Source organism: Zonotrichia leucophrys, unplaced genomic scaffold (genome assembly GCF_028769735.1).
Source record: "Zonotrichia leucophrys gambelii isolate GWCS_2022_RI unplaced genomic scaffold, RI_Zleu_2.0 Scaffold_155_110418, whole genome shotgun sequence".
NCBI classification, from domain to species: domain Eukaryota; kingdom Metazoa; phylum Chordata; class Aves; order Passeriformes; family Passerellidae; genus Zonotrichia; species Zonotrichia leucophrys.
Window position 1 is genome coordinate 2,031 of NW_026992360.1, and position 22,184 is coordinate 24,214.

Here is a 22,184-nt window from a genome sequence, read left to right on the forward strand (position 1 = left end):
TAGGCATTGTATTATGTATTGTTATGCTTATTCTTTGTATTTTACAGTGTGTGAAAAAAATAATAGACAAGTCACGTAAGAGTGTATTTTTGTTTGAACAGATAGGGGGATGTATGGGGAATAAAACAGAGAGTACAGTGGAACTGATAAAGGGACCTGTTATCTGAGGACTGATCAAGACGAAACTATGGGAAAGACAGACACAGATAAAGGTTCCCAGGGCAAGAAGTGACCAAGAAAAATATTGTGAGACTTAGTGATAAGATAATGTTAACAGGTGACCTAATGTCCTGAAGAATGTGTAACCAGTGGGAAATTGTTACCAAAAATAGAGCCCTATATAAGCACCATACAAATCAAACCTTATATAAACCCTTGCTATACTCAATAAAATTGGCTTCTGATCTAATCTCAGATGTCTCTTCATCGTCGATAAGCCTGGTTCTGGGTGATCCCCGTTGGGTGTGGGGCAGGTGTTGGAGAGATTTTTTTCTATTCTTCTTGTGCTGCTGTGATTTGGTTGGTAATAAATTCACTCCCTGTGCCCAGGCTGGGTTTGGTGTCCCTGGGCCAGTCCTCAGGGTGGGATCTCTCCCATTCCTTTTCTCAACTCCCAGGCCTCTCCACAGCCAATCAGAGAATGTGATGAACAAGAGTCAGCCAATCAGAGAGAGCAGGTCTGATGACTCACCACTTGCTGGGCAGACCCACAGCACCCAGTGTTCCCTACCTGGCCCACACCCTCCCTGCCCAGTCACGCCCCAATCCTCCCTGCCCAATCACAGGAGGTCTCAGCCAGGTGCAAGGCCACCGGAAGGGGCTGTGGCTGCCACCAGCTCAGGAGCTCTGTGGGCAGAGAAAAGGGGGTGACACCGGGACTGGGGACACTCACAGGGCGTCCCTTAATTACGCCTCCATTTGTGTTGGCTCAAGTGAGAGCTTCCGGAGAATCTATTCCCACACACAGGACACTCATTGGGCCTCTCCATAGTGAGGATGTGCCTGTGGGTGACAAGGGTGGAGTTGTGCCTGAAGCCCTTCCCGCAGTCGGGGCAGCGGAAGGGCCTCTCCTCTGTGTGAATCTGCTGATGTACTGAAGCACGGACAGACAACTCTTCAACTAATTAAAGCTGAAAAGAAGGGTATTTTATTGCAGCGCTGGACACATGAGGAATCATTTCCAAATGCAGGTGCAAGGAGTTGCAGACTCCTGCTCTCTATTTATACAGAAAAGGCTTTACATATCCAAGCAGTTTCTAAGGAGGTGTAGTATATAATCATTATCTGCCCACTTTGTATTATAATCAGCTGAATACCTAATATGGCTGTGCAATTGCACTCCCTTAATTGGGTCAGTGGGATTTTGAAACAAGGGAGTGGGCGTATGGGAAGAAGAAAGCTCTCTTTCTCATGGTAAACTCTTCACTCATGGCCAGTTGGCAGGACTTTTTGATCTGCTGATCACAATCAAGCCTCTCCTAACGGTTTGATTATTCTTAATGCAAGATATTTCTATGGTCTCTGCTCCTTCACAATTGCTACATCTATCCCTGTCACTCCTAGCTTTACTTTCTAATATATTTGTTACTCTTTCACTAAGGTATGTGATTTTGCTAGCGAATTTAGCTTCTTAACAAATTTTAAAATCTTAACTAAAATATGTAACCTTCTACTATCTCAGTAATATTCCCAGCTGGCCCCTGGACTCATCCAGAGTTTTCAATTATCATAAATACATTTCCAGCTTACCCCTTGACTCATTACGATGAGATTGGACCTGCTCAGAAACCACTTCCTACACTCAGGACACTCATAGGGCCTCTCCCCAGTGTGGACCTTGCAGTGATTGATGAGGTTGGAGCTCCACCCAAAGCCCTTCCCACACTCCCCACATTTGTAGGGCCGTTTTCCCATGTGGATCACCTGAAGCCAGATCACATCTGAGCTCCAGAGCTCTGGCTGAAGCCCTTCCCAAATTCCAAGCACTTGTGGGATTTCTGCCAGCCATGAGTTGTCTCCACCACCTCTGAGTTCCAAATGGATCTCCAGCTGCCTTCTGGATACAGGGGGCATCTTTCCTCCTCACAGCTCCCAGGGCTGCGTTTGCAACTCCTCCTTATATGGCATCTCCAGGGCTTATCCTCTCCATTGGATTCCCATTCCATAGAGCTGCTGAAAACTGCCTCTTCCATGAGGTTCTGCAGCAGGGATTTGCTCTCCCTGGTCTCTGTCTGCAGCTCAGTGTCTGGGGTAAGAAAAGGAAAGGAAGGAATGAGGAAGAAAGAAGGACAGAATGAGAAAGGGAAGGAACTATGGACAAGGACAGGATGGGATGTGCCTCTGTGCCAGAGGGAAGGGGAAGGAGATCCCCCCAGTTCATCCCTGGCAGGACGGCATTGGTAGTGGGGTTGTCCTGCAGCCAGGGAAAATGTTGGGCTGAGACATGGAGCAGAGGAGAGGGGGAAAGGGGCAGCGACTTCCTTCTCACCTGCCTCATGTCCCAGGCCATCTTCCTTTTCCTCGCAGCCTCCTCCATCTCCATCCAGACAAAGTTTGGGATTGACAAATCCTGGCTTGGGGGAAAAACAACATGTGAGACCCTTGGTCCTGCTTCCCAAGCCCAGCTCGAGAAGTAACTGCCCTGTTCACAGGCAGGCAGGCCCAGACCCTGCTCATCTCCAGCTTCCCCCACCCCTCCAGGCTGCCAGGATCCCCCAGCTCCAGGATTGGCCTTTGCTGCTCTCCCCACTCTGATGCCAATCAGAGCCCCAAAATCAAGGTCCCCCCTCAACTGGTACCACCACCCCAGCCAGTACAGACAGTTTGCCACAGGAACCCTCCACAATTCTCCATAGGGGCATCTGCATCTCACTTTTGGGGCATCTGCAAGATCCAAACATCCCCCCCTCTGTAAACAAACCTTCCCAGAGATCTTCCAATGGATTTGGGGTGAGCTCCCCCTCCCCGCTCACCTGTGAGATCTGGGGGGTTGATGCTGCCAGGACCAGGGGAGCTTCAGACTCAACGGGCAAGCGGGAAAACCGTGGGGTTCTGCTGTGGCTCCTCCTCTTCCTCTTCCTATTCCTGCTCTTCCTTTTCCCATCCTCCGCCTCCTCTCTCCCTCCTCTTCCTATTGCTCCTCCTCCCTGCCCACTCCAAGTCTTCCTTTCACACCCTTCTCTCTCCCATGGCTGAGGATTTGGGTGGAGGAAACCAGGGAACTTCCCATGAGCCCCCCAGCGATGGGCAGGGGGCTTGGGAACCCACCCAGTGCAGATCCATTCCCCTCCAGAGCCCCAGGGAATCACTCCAGGGATCAAGCAGTGGGGACACAATGGGATCCCCACTGAACCACGCTTTGTCTATCCCATCCCCTCTCCCATCGTTCCCCCAACCCAAGAACCCCTCCCAATTCAGTCTTGGGATCCCATCCCTCTCACACTCTGAATCTTCTTTTCCCCTGCACTCCTACCCCTTTCCCATCGTGCCTTCAGCTTCACCTCACGTCCCTGTGTTTAGTTTTGGGGGATACAGGCCCCTCCTGCTCAGTCTGGGGGGGGTCAGATCCCCACTTCCCCTCAATGTATGCAGCTCCTGGATGCTTTTTCCTGGGAGCAATCCCTGAGTTTTGGGACTTTTGGGGTGTCGTTTAAGAGTGTAACATCTCTGTCTGTCTTTCCCCTTCCCGTTGTTGCCTCTCAGCTGCCCCTGACACCCTGGGGGCGCTGGGATTTCCCTCCTGGGGACAAGGACGTTCATCCCCTTCCAGGAGCCCAATGCCTGGCTGGGGCTCCAGGTCAGGGGGTCCTTGAGCAGCTGCCCCAGAACCTCCCCCTGGGTCACCCAGCAGAGCCAGAGCCACTTGGCCTGGGGTCCCCAAAGGCCTCAGCAAGCCCCAGGTCCCTCCCAGGAACCCTCAACTCCCTCCAACCCAGCATCCCCCAGATGCCCTATAAGTTTTCCCCATGGCACTGGCCATGGCCATGTCCCCACAAGTCGCTGGCCATGTCCCAACATGTCCTCACCCATGGCTGTCTCCCCACCATGTTTCCATCCCTCTCATTGTTCCCCACATCTCCATCCATGCCTGTGTCCACACATGTCCCCATGAATGGCTATGGCCCCCTCCATGTCCATGTGTCCCTATGTCACTCTCCATGTCTGTGTCCCACCATATCTGTGTTGTACCATGACCACAGCCATGTCTTAGTTCAATGTCTACTTTTACCTCAAGATTAGATATTTTAAACGCATGAAGAGAAATTAAAAGAAAATCAAGACCATAAAAAAAGGATTTCAGTGTCCATGCTGGCTGAGGATCCACGTGCTTGGGCAGAAGGCAAGAACCTTTTCTGGAGGAGTTTCTATCCCACTGTCTCCAAAATCTTGGTCTTTGCCCCAGTTTTTCACCATTTGGCTACGGAAGACACCCTTGGGCAATAGGACATGAAAATCATGGAATCCCTGAAGTTGGAAAAGACCTTGTCCCGGTTCAGGACAAATTTGGGAGAGAATCCCCAAAGGGGTTCCTCTAGACAGCAGACTGAATTGGCCACTCCCCCAACTGGTTCAGGAAAAATAAAAGACCTCCTTGAAGAAAAGTGGAAAAACCTGTTTATTACACAATAAAACCTAAACAGTATTAAACAATAAAACCTCTTGCTGCTCTAAAAGAGAAACAAACTCACAAAGTCCCCTCCGTGGGCTGTAGCTTGGCTCACTCAGTCTCTTATCAGTCCCTCTGGTGCTGGAAATGCAACGGCCCAGGCCCGGCCTGGTGGGCCACAGGTGTGAGCTGCCAGTGCTCCCCTGGGTGTTCAGGCCAGAGCAGGTTTAATCCTTGGCTGGAATCCTCTGCAATCCTGGCCACCCTCCTCTGCCATCTCCAGCCACTGGGGCCAAGCCTTGCTGCCACTGCTGCAGCTTCAGCGCTGCCTGGGCCTGCACTGCCACAGCTGCTGGGGAACACCAGGGCACAATTCCACTCTGGGGCTCACTCACACCCACACTCTGGGCTGCCTGCCATTGCACTGCTGCAAAATGTACCGATTTCGGTTCTTTTAAATATATTTTCTCTACTCAGGTTTGGTTTGTCTTTGCCTTGAGGAAAGGAATTTTAAAGGTTTTATTTAAGGGATGTTACACCATTCAATGGAGATGAGTTCAACCTCTCAACACACGGGGAATAGCCCAAAAGACACCCACAGAGATAACGACCAGCAACAAAACATCAACATTGCCCAGCAGCAAACAGCAACCAACAGCTACCCCAGACACTGCCCCCGGCAGAGCTGGAGACACCTGGGCTGGAAAAGGCTGAGAAGGAAATCCACGAGTTTGGACCTAATTTACATCAGAGGGGAAGAAATCTGGGTCTAATAGGAAACCAAACACTTAAAACTTACACAACTTGGAAGCAATGAACATTAAACCAGTGGATTTCTGTGGGTTTTGGATGGTATAAAGTTTAGGAAAACTCTAGGAAAACTCACGGGTCATTCAACAATTTTCTCTCCACACTCGGGCTGTGTGTGAGTGAAATGATTTCTGTTGTACATCCTGGCCAGAATCAAGTAATGCCTTGACTTTTTAACACTGGAAATGTTGGAGAGTTTTGGCTCTTCCCACCATTCTGGTGATGAGATTACAACATTAGAATGTTTTTTTCTTATTGATCCTTCTATTGGTCAGTAAGTTTTGGGTCAGGGGTGTCAGAATCAATTTCTATTCTTAGGAGAAGTAGAGGCTTTTTGGGTATGTGTGTGCTTGTCTCTTAGTGATGGCACAATTTTGGTTTGGATTTCTCCATGCTCACCTTTAGGATGCATTTGGAAAAACCAGAAGAGGTTTAAATGCGACGCTTTAACTCATAAACAGTTAACAGAATACTATTGTAAAATAGGAAAAAAAAGACATCAAAAAAAAGGCAAAGGAAGGTGGGTGGGAAAGGAAAAGGGGAGTCACCAGGTTACTGCCCTGGAAGAGAAGCTTTGGTTCTAATCAGCCTGAGAGGAGCTTTAGAAATGCAAATGAACACTGCTGGGCAAAGGGTGGACAATGCACCTGGGTCTCTTGCCCGGGGCAGGAATTGGGCTGATTCCCTCTGCCCCTCACCCCAAGCTCTGCCTGCTGGCACTGATGGAATTTGCACAGCTCAAGGCAGAGCCCAGGGGGAGGATATCTGACCCTGCAACACAAACGGGTGAAGCTGCAAAGGGAAACAGCACATGGAGAATGTTGAGAAAACTTCACTTGAAAAAGTGGGGGGAATCATCCCTCTGCCAACTCCAACATGTGCTGTCACTGTCTATGTTATATAGGGTGGATTACAGCATGGTGGCTGTTGCTACCACAAGTTCAGGAAAGCAGTTGGGAACCCAAGTATTTGATGTTTAAATTACAGAAAATTGGCCAATTGATGCAGCCCTGGCTCCTGAGGCAGTGCAAACAATGGGAAAAACATCAACGTCCACCAGAACAAATCCTACAACACCATGAACCAGCCCCTGGGAACCCGAACCAATTCATATCAGGAGCCACAGAACCCATTTCTCATTTCAATGACATCATTAGATAACAAGGCTGTCCACAGAATAACAACCAACCAGACAGCTCCAGCTCCTGAACTTCCTGCTGACCAATCCACGGAAATGAGGAACACAATAATTCACCATGGGATGGGATCAGATCATCTGGTAGCAGAAGGAGGAGGAGTTAATGAAAAATTAAATGACTCAAACTGCTGTTGGCAAATAGATGACAAAGGAAAAGCGGTGAAATAGAAAACAAAGGAAACAAAAAAGCAGGTCATGTTCCAGCTAAAACGTGGAAAGGATGGCAATGGGACACGGTTTTGTGGCTCCATGACAGACCATGGGTTAAACAAATGCTGTTTCTCCTCTCATGTGCTACAGCAACTCTCATCTTTGTACCATGCTCCACACCTTGAGAGTGCAGCTCATTCAGCAGGTGAGCAAGGGGATGCAGGTGGCAGCCAGGCCTCCAGATGCAGAAACGGCTACTGAAAGACAGGGAATGAGGGCACTGAGAATAATCCCAAAACCAAAGACACAGTAAGGCAAAAAAACCCCAAAACAATTCACTGAGTGAATCTGCCTGGAGATAGGGCCAGGGACGTGTAGATAAGGAAGGGAGAAACCATCAGTTTCAAAAACTGTTACTAATTAACATGGACTGCTGCTCAGACAAACTCCCGCTGAATTCCTGAACTTCGGGAAGAACAAAGACTGAACAGAGCCATGAATATCGGCTGTTATACAAAAGTGGGGGTGCACATTAACGAGGACATGCAGTTGGTGGATCGGGAGGTCTGAACCTTCCAAGTACCTCAGCCAGTGGGCAAACGGAGAGGGAGATGAGGCCGGGAAATGAGGATGAAAAGGAGGCTGCGAACTACAACGATGGCAGAGAGCGCACGGCAAATGCCCCACGGCCTCTCCCTCTGCTCAGCAATAAAGTCACTTTTACAGGACTCCTCTGGGCACAGAAACCTCCGGCCATAGGAATTTCCCCGCACAGCCCCGGGCACGGGGCAGCCCCCTCTGTCCCAGCCACAGCAACCGGGCCGAGCCAGCGCTGCTCCGGCAGCGGCTCCTGCCGGAGGAGACCGCGGGCAGCCGCTCCCGCAGCGCCCTCACGCCAGCGGCAACACGGGCCGGACACGGCACAACGAACCCGCCCGAGCCCCCTTCCGCCCCCGAGGCCCGCAGCCAGCCCCGAGCCCCCGCACAACCAAGCGCGGCTCCCACCTGCGCTGCGGCCGCCTCCGAGCTCCGCCGCCGCCTCACCGCGCTCCGGCTGCTGCCGACAACGGCGCCGCTGCCCAGCCACGGCCGCCCTCAGCCCGCCACCGGGGCCCTGCTCCGCCCCGCTCCCACCAATCAGCGCGCCACAACCACGACTGACGGCACCATCGCCCAATCCCAGCCAGGGGCGGGCTCTGCACACGGCACAGCCCCGCCCCGCGCTCTCCGGGCCCCCCGGGCTGCGTGAGGGCAGAGCCGGAGCTGAGGAACAGCCCTGGAACGGGCCCGGCTCCGAGGGGGATTAAGCTGAAAACACAAACTTCTCCGCAGCTCTCGCCACGGCTTTCCCGGCACTGCGGCTCCGGTGGCTCCGGTGGCTCCGGCTCAGCGGGACGCCCTGGAGCCTCACTTCTCCTACCCCTAATTAGGAGCATCAGTGCATCGCTTTGATTTCCCCCAAAAAGGGAAAACCGCCCCAAACCTCTGTGAATGAGTGGGGGATGGGAGAGTTTTATGACAGAAAACCCCAAAAACTCAGAGCAGGATAATGAGGAGTAAGTGAAGAGCCTTAAATCTAGGTTTCCCCCACGCCTCCCTCCTTCCAGCTGCACCTCCTACCCCGGCAGTGCCGCAGACAGGGAATGGGGCCGGGCTCTGTTCATGCCCCGGGGCTTCTCCCTCTGCTCAGGGACAGGAGTCGCTCCCCTGCTGCACCCTGGGCTCTCTCCCACCGGACACTTCTCCAGGAACTTCTCCAAGCTGAGTCCATCCCACGGGGCACAGCCCCCTCCAAGTGCTGCAGCGTGGGTCACTGTGCCCCGGGGTCAGTCCTGCCAGGACAGGCTGCTCCAGCGGGGCCCTCTGGCCGCGGGGTCACAGCCTCCTCTCAGGCATCGCCGTGCTCAGCGTGGCTGCTCCGGGGGCTGCAGGGGGATCTCTGCATCCCCATGGATCTCTGCATCCGACACCGCCGTCTTTGGAGGTGCCAGGAATAGGCTGAGCTCTACCTGAAGCTCTTCTCACATTCCCCACACCCTTCCCAGCACAGGGAGGGTTTTTCCTCCTCACAGCTCCCCGGGCTGACAAGGAGAGGAAGAGACACGGAGAAGGGAAAAGGAAAAGTCAGAAGGAGAGGAGGGAACAAGGGAGGAAGGAGATGAGAAAGGAACGTGGATGGATGTAGGACAGAATGAGGAGAAGAAGGAGGGCAGACAAGGAGAAGATGGGATTTGCCTCCATGGCAGAGGGAAGGGGAAGGAGATCCCCCCAGTCCATCCCTGGCAGGATGGCGTTGGCAGTGAGGCTGTCCTGCAGCGATGCTGGGCTGGGAGATGGAGCAGCAGAGAGGGGAAAGGGGCAGTGATTCCTCCTGCCCTGCCTGGCTGTCCCAGCCTGGAGCGTCCTGGCGCTGCCGAGGCCCTTGGAGCGTCCGGCACTCCGGAGCCCGAAGCTCACGGCTGCTTTATAAAGCTGACAAAGTCGGCAGGATGGGTCTGGGTATGATCTGCAGCAAACTGGGTTTATTGGTACAGGAACAGGGCACAGAGCTGAACAGGGCCCAGGGACAAAGACAGGGTGCAAGCTGAGGGCACAGGGGGTTTTTACATGGGGTAGTGAGGGTGGAGCTGAGGGTCAGGGTCCAATGGATATGGGGGAAAATGGTGCAAAGGAGGGGTTAAGGGTCGGGTCAGCTAATGGGGAAACAGGGGCAGAGGAATGCAGTAAATTAGGGCCAATGGAGGGACAGAGAGGGAGAACATTCTAGGGACTAACCAGAGATGGGTAACATGGGTTGAACTAGGGTAATTAGGCCAACAGGCCAATGGGGTAACCTAACTTTACATAAATGAGCATGTGCCTGCAAAGATCTGTGGGAGAAGCAAGCTTCTCACCATAACCTTGAAATCTATTCCTCCCTTTGGGGACCAGTCCTCCATGGGTGGGAGATTAAACTCTAATGGTAGGCCCATGGACCTCCACACCAATGCATTTTCCTTTTCTTTTTTCTTTCTCCATCCAGACAAACTTTATGATTGGCAGATCATGGCTTGGGAGAACAACAAGGGGTGAGCGCCTTGGGTGTTGTGAGAAAGGAGCCTCACACTTCAGAATTTTTAGAATTTTAATAAGGGATAAATAGAGACCCATTAATAACAGCACTGGTGCTTGGTGATGGCCTGAGGCACACCTGTTAACCACAGCAACTCTTCTTGTCTCCTTTTCCCCCTCCATTGGTCAAATACATATTCATAATGATTATAGTAATTCAGACATTTCTTTTAACTTGTTTACATGTTCCAGGAATTCTTTAGGTTGGTTTGACCCCCAACTCGCCTTTTTAGAGTACGTGCAGGAATCGTGGATTGTTGTTTTGAGGGTTGTGTGTCACTCCCTCACAAGGGCCCCTGTTCTGTGGTTTCACAGGTGACAGTTATTGACAGTGGAAGGGTCAGGGGCAGGGGTCCTCATCACATCCCTTCCTTAAATGTTATCTGACCATGCAGACGGTTTTAGCTATTTCCACAGGTCCTTTAAATGAACATTAGCTATTTCACAAATATCTCTGAGTCATTCTCATTATTGTCAGTTAGTTAGAAAAATAAAAGCATTAGTTATTATTTCACAACTACAGCTACTTCTGCAAAAGTTAACATTATAATGGACAACATCTGGCATCCACTTTAATATTTTGCAAAAGCCAAACTATAATGTATGTTTTTCATACTATCCGCCAACTAAAATATCATCCATAAATGATGTTCTGAGGATATGAGCTACCCAGGGGCCAGGGCATTGGCCACAAAAAGCTGACAAATTATACTACAGCAAAAGCAGTTAAAAGTGATTACAAACTGTACTGCATCAAAATTGTTGTAATTAAGAATACTTTGCAGAAGTCAATACATAATAGCAAAAGCCAACACTACCCAGTTATTTATAACAAACCCAGGGCAGGTTTTTCCCTTGCATGGAGCACTTGGGCCTTCCCCGGGCCCCTTCTGCCCTCGTGCAGAGCCGGTGGCATTTTCCAGCACACCCAGTTTGTAACCAAGAGCCGGGTGCAGCCGAGAAGGCTCCAAGCGCCTCCTTCCAGGCTGACTCTGCAGGTGCCGAGGCTGCTCTGGGCTCTGCCAGGGCTCTGCTGGGGCTCAGCTCTGGGCCAGGCTGGGCCCGCTCTCCCCTCACATTGCTCCGGGCAGCTGAGGCACAGCGGGAGGAGGAAGGGACACGGCAAGGCAGTTGAGGGTTAAGAGAGTTTTTATTCAAAAAACTGCCATAACAAACAGGCTGTCCTAACTACCCTAACCAACTAACAGTGCTAACTACCATAAACAACTAGCAGTGCTAACTACCATAACTAACTAGTTGACCTAACTACTGTAACAAGAAGCTGCCCTCAAGTGCTTCATGTCCTCCGCTGCTCCCTCAGTTGCTTTGCTGCAGTGATGAGAGGTGTCAGGCTGGAGAGAGGCTTGGCTGATGATAAAAATGGGTGCTGCCAAAAGGATAAAGAGGAAAGAAATGAACTGTTACTTTCCAGAGTCAAGTTCCTCACAGGCTCTGTTGCAACAGGAGAAAGGGAAATGGTTTGAAACTCAGGAGAGGGAAGCAGGCTCAGATTGGATCTAAGGAAGAATTTTTTAACCAGCAGAGTGGGGAAACACTGACAGAAGGTGCCCAGAGATGTGGGAGGTGCCTCCTCCCTGGAAACATCCAAGCTCAGGTCAGGCAGGGCTCTGGGCCCCCTGAGCTGCCTGAAGATGTCCCTGCTCGCTGTGGGGCACCAGGCCCAGATGAGCTCCAAAGGAGCCTGCCAAGCCACAGCAGGCGAGGATTCTGCTTGCTCTGCGTGTGGAACGCAGCCAGACTGGAGACTGTCGGAGGGGGCCCCACAAGAAAACCCCTCCCTGGCGCTGCTGCTTCCCCTGCAGCCCCTGGCCCTCACCTGCAGCAGCTCCTGGGCAGCCCAGCGCCGCTCCTCGTCCGTCTCCAGGCTGCACTCGATGAAGTCCCGCAGCAGAGCCGACAGGCGCCGGGGCTGCTGCAGCTGCGGGGTCCCGTTCTGCCGGATCAGAGCGCGAGCCTGCAGGGAAAGCAAACTCAGCGCTCTGCCAGCTCCCTTCACACCCACACGGGCTCACATCCACCCCGGGGCCTCAGCCCCAGCTCCAGGGGCACTTTCCTCCCTGCCACAGATGCTGCTCAGAGCTCATTTTGCTATGCCAGCCAAAAAACCCAAACCCTGGGGCTGCCACAGCCACTGCAACATCCAAATGATCTCGCCTTGAGAGCCAGTTCCATTGGCTGACTCTGTTAGTAGGAACCTCCATCAGAAATATTGTGTTATTTCAGAGGATTCTTACATCAAGTGCATCTCTGCAGTGCCACTGACACTCAAGTAAATGCATTCCTGATGCCCCATCCCAGAAACTGCCAGGCAAGAAACAGGAGTTTTGTGATGCTGAAAGCTCAGGCTTGGTGACACAGAGAAAGTAGCTTGGACTAGGAAAGAAATATGTTAGACTATGGGGATGTTAAACAATCATCTTCATGTTTTCAACAAGTTTCCCAGTGAGAAGAATCAGGGGAGAAATCATCTCGCAAAACCTCTTTTAGAAACTCCTGCAGAAAACTTGTTGGGTTTGGGGGCGGGATGTGGGGCTGGTGTGCAGTTTTCTTGCAAGGTAACATTAGAGCTGATGCACTTGCTTCACATTTCCAGGTCATCCTCACAGCCAGAAGAGCTGCAACAACATAAATCCCAAAGCAAATTGTTGCTAGAGATTGCAGAATCTTTGTCTGTGTTGAAGATGGAGTGCTCTGGGAATTCCCTTCCCATGTGCAGAAACCTCCAGCTGCTGCTCCCAGTGCAGGGTCCCCCTGTGCTCACAGGCCTCTGCAGCCCCTGCAGAATTTGCCTCTTACCATGGCCCCCGTTTCCCTGAAGTAAGGAGGTTCTCCTTCCACCATCTCGATGGTCACAATGCCAAAGGCCCAGATGTCCACCTTGGGGCCATAAGGAGATCTGGTCACAACTTCTGGGGCCATCCAGTGAGCAGTGCCCACCATGGAGCTGCACTGGTCCTGCTCAGGGCTGAGCTGAGCGCAGAGGCCAAAATCAGCTGAGGACAGAAACAAACCCTGTCAAAGGCAGCTGCAATGAGGAAACCAAGCACAAAGAAGGGCCATAGGCAGAGCAAAGGCACTGCTGGCAGCCTGCTCCTCTCCTGAGCTCTCTGCAGGGGCAGCCGCTCTCAGCTGGCAGCAGGGGCCGGGCAGTGCCCCCAGCAGCCCTTGTGGGGCTCTGGCCCTCCCTGGGAAGCAGCCCCACACCCGCAGCCCGGGAGCGCCGTGCCTGGCCAGGAACACCCACCCAGCCTGACAGAGCCGTCCATGCCCAGGAGGATGTTGGAGCTCTTCAGATCCCTGTGGATCACCCGGTTGGAATGGAGGAAATCCAGGCCCTGCAGACACTGAGAGAGAACAATGTGGTAAATAGGTATGATTCATGCTGATAAAATTGAAACAGTAATCGATATTGATACAGTAATTAATATTTGGAAACAGTAAAACAGTTAAAAGTTGTAATGCCAAAGAAGAAAGGGAGAGGAGGGGCTCCACCCCCCTCTCCTGGCAGATGTTCAAGGATAGGAGGAAAAAGCAAGAGCTAACAGTTACTAAAAATTAACAGAGTGAAGGGAAAATCTGCTTGGGTCCCAGGAAAATGCCCACTATAAGAGATTTATTGCTTTGATGCTCAAACGTAGTAATATGTTAATTTTGGCTTACATTATACTGGCTTGGTGCACATGTGTAACCCAAAGGTGAATTAAAGGACAAAGAGAAAGAGGAGAGGTCTTCATCCAAAACGACCCCCAAAGACTTGTGCGACCACCAAACCAAGTGGTGAAGCGTGCACGGTAAAGGTGGTGATGAGGGCAGAGGTAAAAATGTGATGAATCGAAAATGGGAGGAGATGACATGGACACATGACATATAAGGGGGGAATCTTCACTTGGCAAGCTCGCACGTGAGGTGGCAAGGGTCCAAGAGCCCTGCACTCCGTACCCCCTGGTTATCTTTTGCTTATGCGCTATTATTTGAACCAAATGATCCCTTATTTTTAATCATATTATATTGTCAATATATATTTTCTAAACTATTAAATTAAAATTGCTGCTATCTCAAATATTGTTTGTTTTTTTTAATGATGGGATAATTGGGCAAACATAACAACAAGAAACACGAGGGCAAAAACCAATGGCCGGAATATATCACACAAGGAAGGACAGTTCAGAATTCTGCCAGCAGCAGCTTTGCTGTGACAGGCCAGGAGTGCAGTGCACACAAGCTCCAGGCAAACGGTTCAAGGCAAAGCTGAGAACAGCAAATCTCAAATCCAAACCAGACAGAGAGTACCACAACAGCAGGAGAGAGAACAAGAACAGAGTAGAAGTGCAGTGATGCTGGCAGGCCGTTCACTGCAGAGGCTCTTTCTTCCCCAACTCATAAAAACAACACAGAAACAAAGCCCTGAGCATGGAGCCACTCCTGTTCTCACGCCCTGTTTGGAAGGACCATCATGTCCCAGCCATGGAGTGACAAGCAGGATCCCTCACCTCCCGACTGACAGCTGCCATCTCTCCTTCAGCCATGCGTGTCTGTCTGACAACGTCCTGCAAAGTTCCTCCATCCATATATTCCATCACCAGCCAGAGATCTCCATCAACAAGGAAGCTGGAAGAGGAAAACAATGGCATGGAGATGAAAGTGCAGAGCTCAATTGCCCCATGGAAAAGCCTGGAGTGGAGTTTTGATTCCAGGTCACTTGTCAATGAGGACAGAATCAGATGGAGAGACATTCCTGCCAGGCTGCACAGCCCTTGGAATCTGCACAGTCTAAAGGAGAAGGAGACACCTGTGAGAAAGGAGAGGCCTTAGATGGCAAGCAGGTGAAAAATGCAGTTTAGCAACAGCCCAGATCCATGCGGAACCACAACCCTTGGCCCCAGCTGGTTGAGCATCTGAACTCATCAGTTCCACCATTCCCTGCAGAACAAGGCAACACAACTGCCAGGGTTATCCAGGGGAGGAGGCCGTGCAGCACTTGGGACAAAAGCAGTCAGAAAACCTTTCAGAAAGTCCCGTGACAAACAGGCAAGGCCAGTGAAAAATGGGCAAATGAGGCATTTCTGGAAACAAGAACCTGATCTTCCTGGCATCTGTAGCAATGGAAAAGGGCTGGGAAGAAGAAGCCAAGGGAAATAATTTCTGCTGTGGTTCATCAGACTTGCTGGGAGACACAGCAAACGGGGAGGAACTTGAAGGAAAAACCAAAGCAAAGCAACAAAAGCACTTGGAGGGAGTGAACTGCCAGGCTGTTGTTTTGGGAAGATGTGGCTGGGTCAGGCATTTTCAAAACAGGCTACGGACTCCGGATGCCAAAAAATGTTAACGCAGGGCCCAGGCACAGGATAAGAGCTGAAGTACTCACCTGTCCAGAAATTTGACAATGTTGGGGTTCTTCTTGTCCTTCAGGAGCAGGATCTCATTCACAGCTCGTTCCCTGTTCTGCCCTCTGAGACTCATTTTCTTGATGGCCACCTGAAGGGACATTGCAGCCTTTAATTGCAGGAGTCTGTGCCAGGAGGCCACAGCACACACGGAGCGAGTCTTTGTGGAGCGACGGAGCCGGGCTGTGCCCAACTGCCTTGGGATGGGACACCAGAGCTCAGCAAGGGCCATTGCCACAGCCCATTGCTCTGCCAGCTGGGGGCTGCTTACAGGACACACGGCCAGAGACATTTGGCCTTGCAAGCTCTGCAGAAATGGTCCCTCAGCTGTCAGCCTCAAAGCTCTAACAACATTCTCTGCACCTACAGTCCCCTCAAATGGCCTCAACATTCTCATTATTATTACTATTCAAACACATGTTGCAAGCAGGAGGTAATTCTGGTTCTGTGAAAACAGAGCAAAACAGCCAGGAACCCTTTAGCAATTCTATGGGATTTGCTCATGATTTCAGATCCAACTGCTCTGTATGGGATTGCACAACAAAGCAAACACGCACATCCATTGCTCAGGTGATGCCTGTCACAGGCTGTCACTGACACCAGACCCAAACACAACTGCAGGATTTAGGAGAGAGCTTTGCTCTGGACACCCATCTTCTCATTTCTCTCCCTCTCCCTCTGTGAACAGCTGAAGTTGGACTAAAACCCCAAACTGAGCCCAAGCAGGAGCTCTCCCTAATTACGGCTTGAGGTTCCCTTTGAAAATGAAAGGCAGGATGGAAAAACTGCTAAATAATGTTCCTGTCTGAGGCTGGGATGAAGATTAATTGGGCCTCAGTCTCCAGCAGCTGATGCATTCACACTTTTAGATATGAAGATCAAGCCAGGGTGTCCTGCTCTGACAGACACCACTGCCCTCCTTGCATTCCTTGGGCACTTGAGAAGGACCAAGTCTGTCCCAGCTGTGCTCTGCAGGCTGACACTGCTCTGCCTGCAGAGGAGCAGCCTGGGCAGGAAAGCTCTGCAGGCCCCCAGAGCTGCAGCCACAGCTCCCAGCAGAGGGGAAAGCCCTGCAGAGCTGCCGGCCGTGCTGGGCGTGTTGGCACTGACCTCTCCTCCAGTGGCCCTGTCGAGTCCTTTGTAAACGGTTCCGAAAGCCCTGGAGACAAAAGAGCAGAGAAGAAAGAAGCAGCGCTTTAGGCCCTGGCAGTGAAAGCCAGCCCAGACAGGAGATCTCTGCTGCCTGCAGCGTTCACAAACACCTGGGTGCATCGACCCTTCCAACAGCAGCACAGCAGCCACCAGCCCTCTGCCATGCAAGGTGTGCAAGAGAAAACTGAGACCCAACACGAAGGAACTGGGCTGGAGCAAATCCCAAATGTCCACCCTGAATTGCTTTAGCTCAAATCCTGAGGTGAGAAATGGGTGTCTAAAGAAGTGGAAAAGAATGCATTTCATCCTTTTCCATTTCCTGCCTAAGACCTGCAGGATCCACAAGGGCCCTGCCATCAGGCAGGTGATGCATTTTCCCCCAGAGTGCATCAGCTCTGTGTCTGTTACTGAATGTAGGGGTCTGCTAGAATAGAGTACTTATTATTTCATCTCTGGTTTCTGTTTCTAAACCATTAGGTTGATAATCCTGACCAGTGGATATTTTTTGACGGAAAATATTTGAAAGAAATCTTCTTGAGAACTGTTTTCTGACAGTCACCAGATGGTGAGTTGCTCTTTTAGGCAATCCAGTTCCAGGGACAGAAGATCTTCCAGGTCCTGCTCCTTGCTGCAGGCAGGACACTGCCAGCCTCAGGGGCCTTTGACGATGCCTTCTGACCACAGTTATCAATTCTGATCAGGACTGAGAGACAGCAGGATGGTAGCCCAGTGTCTGAAGGTGCTTTGGGATCTCCTGAGCTCTCACTTGATCCTGCACCAGCACAACCCCCAGCCCTGCTTGTGCAGAAGCAGCTGCCGTGCACTTACCCTTGGCCAATCTGCTCCACTTCCTGGTATTTCTCAGCAGGCTCCGCCTCGCTCACGGTGTTCCCTGAAAGAAAAAATGTGGAAGATGCTCCCTCCCAGAGTGAGAGCCTGCCTTGCAGCAGAGCCGACCTACAGACCCCACACAGCACTTGCTCGGGCACCCAGGGACAGAGCAGACATACTCAGCTGCATCAGGCACCACTCCCCTCTCCCCTCTGGCTGCAGGGCTGTGCTGCTGTCAGAATGTTCAGCCCAGGATCCCACAGCGGAGGGAGCTTCATTGTCCTCTTCCCAAGCAGAGGGAGCTTCTCCATCCTCTTCCCAAAATGCTGCAGCTTCTCCATCCTCTTCCCAAAATGCTGCAGCTTCTCCATCATCTTTCCAAGCCAGGGGATCCTTGCTGTCCACTTCCCATGCTGGGAGATGTTCACTCTCCTCTTCCCAAGACACAGGATGTCCTCCATCCTGTGGGAGGAGGATGGGAGATGGGAGATGTCCTCCATCCTCATCCCACTCCGGGAGATGTCCTTCATCCTCATCCCACACTGCACGTTGTCTGTTGTCCTCGTTCCACTCCAGGAGATGTCCTCCATCCTCATTCCACACTGGGAGATGTCCTCCATCCTCATCCCACTCCGGGAGATGTCCTCCATCCTCATCCCACTCCGGGAGATGTCCTCCATCCTCATCCCACACTGCGAGTTGTCCGTTGTCCTCATCCCACTCCGTGGGAGCTTGGCCATTCTGGTCCCACACCAGGGCACATCCACCGTCCTCGTCCCACGCCGGGAGATGTCCCCTGTCCTTGTCCCACCCCGCGGGAGCCTCGCCGTTGCATTCCCACACTGCGGGGTGTTCGCCCTCGTCTCCCAGAGCAGCGGGAAGTTCACTGTCATCTCCCGGCACTGAGGGAAGTTCACCATCGTCCCCTGGAGCAGCGGGAAGCTCACTGCTGACTTCCTCCTCTTTGGCTTCCTCTTTGGAAGCAGAGGGAGCCCCAGGAGGTGCTGGTGCTGCTTTTGTGCCCTGTGGACAGACGGCAGCGTGAGGGACGGGAAGTTCTATCTCAGTTATCACCTTATTTATCCTCAGCTGCACATCCAGCTGCACTAAGCAGAAATTGGTTTCAGAGCTGTTCCAACTAACAATGGGCTAAAGTCAACATTGCCACTTATTGTTGGGAATTCAATATTCCACCATGGCTAAAGCCAGCAAACAATCCTCTGCCTGCAAAACCAGACCTGCAGCTCTTCAAAAGCTCTTCAGCAGAAAAGGAGAAAACTGATGGGAATTCCTTTGCTGTTGCTGCTGCAGGCACTGACAGGAACTTTCCTTCAGCCTCCCAGGCTGGCACTCGGCTGCCACATGCCGAGCTCACAACTTGCTGCACAATTCCAAGTACCAAAGGTTCCTTTCCCACTCACCGAAGGAGGAGCTGCTCGGAATGTAGACATGAGGTGCCCTGAAACGGGAGACATGAACCAGATGCTGTTAGGAGAAAAACTGCCAGTGGTGGGAAATGCCATGGAGCAAGGCAACCCCGAGAGAGCATTTTGCTTTCACAGCATTCCTCCAGGAGCCACAGTCCCTTCCCACAGCAAGCAAGAGAACAGCACAAAATACTGGGCTGGGTCAGTTCTTGGCTGGAGCAGCAAAGGGAGGGAGTTCCAGGCTCTGCTGGCACAGACTCAATGCTTGAGGGAACAGAACCCCCCAGGGCTCATTGCAGATGCTGTGCACGCCCCGCTGGCTGCAGACACCCCCTTTTCCAGCTGCAGCTGCTGGCAGGAGCTCTCCCAAAGCAATGGTGTCTTCATGGCAATTTGGTTCCAAAGTCAACTCAGCTCCGGAGGAAGAACAGAAAGCACATAGCAAGCCCAAAGCCACAGATGCTGCAGCAAAGGAAAACCTCGACTTACGTGCCAAATGGGTTAAAAAATACCCCGAATAAGCCACAGAGTACACAGTGCAAACTGCAGCAGCCACGTGCTGCATCATTTTGGCTGTGCTGCACACGTCTGCAGCCTGTAGCCCTGCAAGCACAGAAGGACACCCGTCAGGGCTGGGCTGGCTGCTGAGAATGCCTCGGGCAGGAGGATCCTCCGGCAGCGAGCCCAGAGCCACTCTGGGCACTGAGGCCTCCGTGTCCCACAGCAACGGGAACACCACGGGGACGTGGCGCTGTTCCTGTGACATCCCAGCAGCAGCTCACGCAGAAACCGCCTGGAAGGTTCTCCTGTGTCACAAAGGAGCACAAAGAACCCTCCCAGGGCACAGCCCATGGCCCAAAGGGTGCAAGAGGAACTCGGAAAATGCAGCAAACAAGGACACCCCACAGCCCAGCCTGAACACTGAGGAGGAACAAGGACGCACCAAACCAAAGGAAATGTGACCATTAGTCACTGATACTTCTGACTAAAAGCAGCGAGCCTTGTTCCATCTGGGATCTTTGTTCTAGTTCTAAAAACAAGCAACGTTCTCCACTCTAAATACACAGAAGTCAGGAAGTGGGGAGGAGGTGGGATTAGGAAGGAGGAGGAGGAGGGAGAGAGGAAAAGGAGGAGCAGGAAGAGGAGGAGCAGGAGCAGGAGCAGGAACAGGAGGAACAGGAGGTTCCAGTGCCCCCTGTGGCCGCGGGTGCGGAACCATCGCCCCCAGCTCGTCCTGCAGGTGAGCGGGGAGGGGGAGCCCGTCCCAAATCCATCGGGGGGGTCCCTGAGAGGGTTTTTTATTGGGGTGTGTTTGGAGCTTGCAGATTGTGGAATTGACCCCAAATATCATCTGGTGTCTCTGGGAGGTTTTTCTCTCTGTGTTCATAAGTTTGGATGTTGCAGGACCCCAAAGCTGAGCCCCTTGGGGGATCTTTGGGGGCCCACGTAGCCATTGCCCAGTATGGGCAGGGGAGGACATTGGTCCTGGGGACCCCCGGGAGAGCAGAGGAGGGGAACCCCTGGGACCCCCAGAGTGGGGAGAGCAGAGAGGGGCGATCCCAGAGCTGGGGGACCCCGGCAGACTGGAAAGGGGGGGAGCCTGGAGAGGAGGGACCCCTGGGATCCCTGGGATCTCAAAGTAGAGCATCAGGGGAGAAGATCCCCCATGGACCCCCAAAAGCCCCTGGATCATCCCTAAGCAGGACGCTGGAAAAGGGGGAACCCCTGGAGGCATTCGACCCCTATGATCCCAAGGAAAGGAAACCGCTGGAACCCCAAAAGTGGAGAGATCAGCAATAGGGAACTCCTAGGAGAGTTTTTTTGGGCTGAATCTTGACATTGTGGAGATTTTCATGGACACAAGACTCCTGCTGAGTTCCAGACATGGAATTGTGCAGAAGGAGCCTCCACTCTAAGGTCCTCCCATCTTGGTTTCCCCCAAATCAGGGTTTGTCATTCCCAAGCTGTGGACAGAATGAGGAGGAGGAAAAGCCCCAGAGATCCCTCACGAGGAGGGGCTGCAAACCCAGCCCAGGGAGGTGTGAGGAGGAAAGAGCCCCCCTGAGTCAGGAAGGTGCCCAGAGATGCAGCCAGAGCTCAGAGCTGGTGGAGAAGCCTCATGGCAGGGAGAAGCCCCACAAGTGCTTGGAATGTGGGAAAGGTTTCAGCTCCAGCTCCACCCTGATGGAACACCTGAACATCCACACTGGGGAGAGGCCCTCGGAGTGTGGGGAATGTGGGAAGAGCTTCAGTGGGACCTCCGACTGAGCTTCAGGAAGCACCACAAGATCCACACTGGGGAAGGGCCCTAGGAGTGCTTGGGATGTCAGAAGAGCTTCAGGTGGGATTCAGAGATCGTCACTCACCAGCACTTCCACACCAGGGAGAGGCCCTGCGAGTGTCCCGAGTGTGGGAAGAGCTTCATGCGCTGCTCCAGCTCCATCCCCCATGGGAGGATCCGCGCTGGATGATCCCCAGTGACCCCCGTTGGGCAGAGCCCTGGTGACCCCTGTTCTGGATGATCCGTGTTGGGCAGGGGGAAGGTGTTGGAGAGATTTCTTTCCCTTCTCCTTGTGCTGCTGTGATTTGGTTGGTAATAAATTACCTCCGTGTGCCCAGGCCGGGTCTGTTTTTGCCCGTGTGGGATTTGCTGCGGGATCTCTCCCGGTCCTTGTCCCCACGCAGGAACCCTCGGTTCCATTTTCTGTCCCTGTGCGGCTGCGGGGCCAGGGACAGAGCGGCTCTGGGGGTGCCTGGCATCGGGCCAGCGACACCGCTCGCCACGGGCAGCCCTGAGATGCCGCGCACCTGGGCACGCATTGCTGGGCTCACCTGAGCTCCCACCTGCCCAGCGCCCCAAGGTTCTTCCTGCCCAAAAAACCCCCAGCCCGGGGCTGCAGCGTCCCGGAAAGGCCTCAGCCAATCAAAACACAGCCAAAACGCGCCGCAGCCAATGAGCGCGGTGGGCGTTGTAGAATCATCAGTTTTGTGGCGGAGCCTCTGAGATCGGTTCCCCAAAAGTGGCGGCAGCCAATGAGAGCGCGCGGCGCTGCCGAGCCCGCCCTGCTCCGGACTGGCGCTCCCAGCGCAGCGCGGCTGCTTTGGGGCTGCTGCTCCCTGCCCGGCCCCGGCCATGGGGCGAGGGGCGGCAGCTGGGGCCCTGCTGGTGGCACTGGTGGTGCTGGGAGCCCCCCCGGCTGCGGGCGCGGAGCTCTCGGGTGAGCGGGGGGGCGGGAGGCGCTGGGACAGGGGGGGAGAGGGGGGCGAAGGGGGGAGCCCGGAATGGAGGGGGAGGAGGAGGGGACCCCCCAAAAGGGAGAGCGGGAGGGGTTGAGGGGTGGGGGGAGGTGAGGAAGGGGTGGGAGATGGTGGGGAAGTGGTGAAAAGGGGAGAGTGGGACTCCAAAACAGGAGCCCAGCGCTCCCCACCCGGACCCGTCCTGCGTCCCCCGCCGGGGCTGTTCGGGGAGAGGGAGCGTGGGGGGGGCCCAGGCC

At 53.0% G+C, this 22,184-nt stretch overlaps 1 protein-coding gene and 1 long non-coding RNA gene across 2 annotated transcripts; both read right to left on the reverse strand.

Annotated features, from left to right (window-relative positions):
• Positions 1-531: 531 nt before the first annotated feature.
• Positions 532-7,846, reverse strand: LOC135461044 (uncharacterized). The gene is made up of 4 exons (XR_010443323.1): positions 7,770-7,846; positions 6,945-7,021; positions 2,489-2,573; positions 532-2,245 (listed from the first exon to the last, which is right to left on the reverse strand). It is a non-coding gene; the product is annotated as an uncharacterized LOC135461044 (long non-coding RNA).
• A 2,659-nt stretch (positions 7,847-10,505) lies between these two features.
• LOC135461039 (serine/threonine-protein kinase PAK 3-like) lies at positions 10,506-21,510 on the reverse strand. The gene is made up of 11 exons (XM_064738022.1): positions 21,296-21,510; positions 18,685-18,722; positions 17,443-18,237; positions 17,261-17,324; positions 16,391-16,439; positions 15,262-15,371; positions 14,387-14,504; positions 13,141-13,240; positions 12,693-12,889; positions 11,713-11,850; positions 10,506-11,262 (listed from the first exon to the last, which is right to left on the reverse strand). Exons 1-11 carry the CDS (start codon positions 21,508-21,510, stop codon positions 11,173-11,175), a joined length of 1,914 nt encoding a protein of 637 aa, XP_064594092.1. The 3' UTR covers positions 10,506-11,172.
• Positions 21,511-22,184: the final 674 nt, after the last annotated feature.

Excerpts from the sequence above, each read along its gene's own strand:
- LOC135461039 (XM_064738022.1), bottom strand. The coding sequence starts at position 21,510 with ATGCGTGCCCAGGTGCGCGGCATCTCAGGGCTGCCCGTGGCGAGCGGT. Across the intron at positions 16,440-17,260 it reads GTGGAGCAGATTGGCCAAGG|GGCTTTCGGAACCGTTTACA; the intron begins GTAAGTGCACGG and ends TTTTGTCTCCAG. Across the intron at positions 11,851-12,692 it reads TCAGGGAAACGGGGGCCATG|GCTCGCGCTCTGATCCGGCA; the intron begins GTAAGAGGCAAA and ends CTTTCCCTGCAG.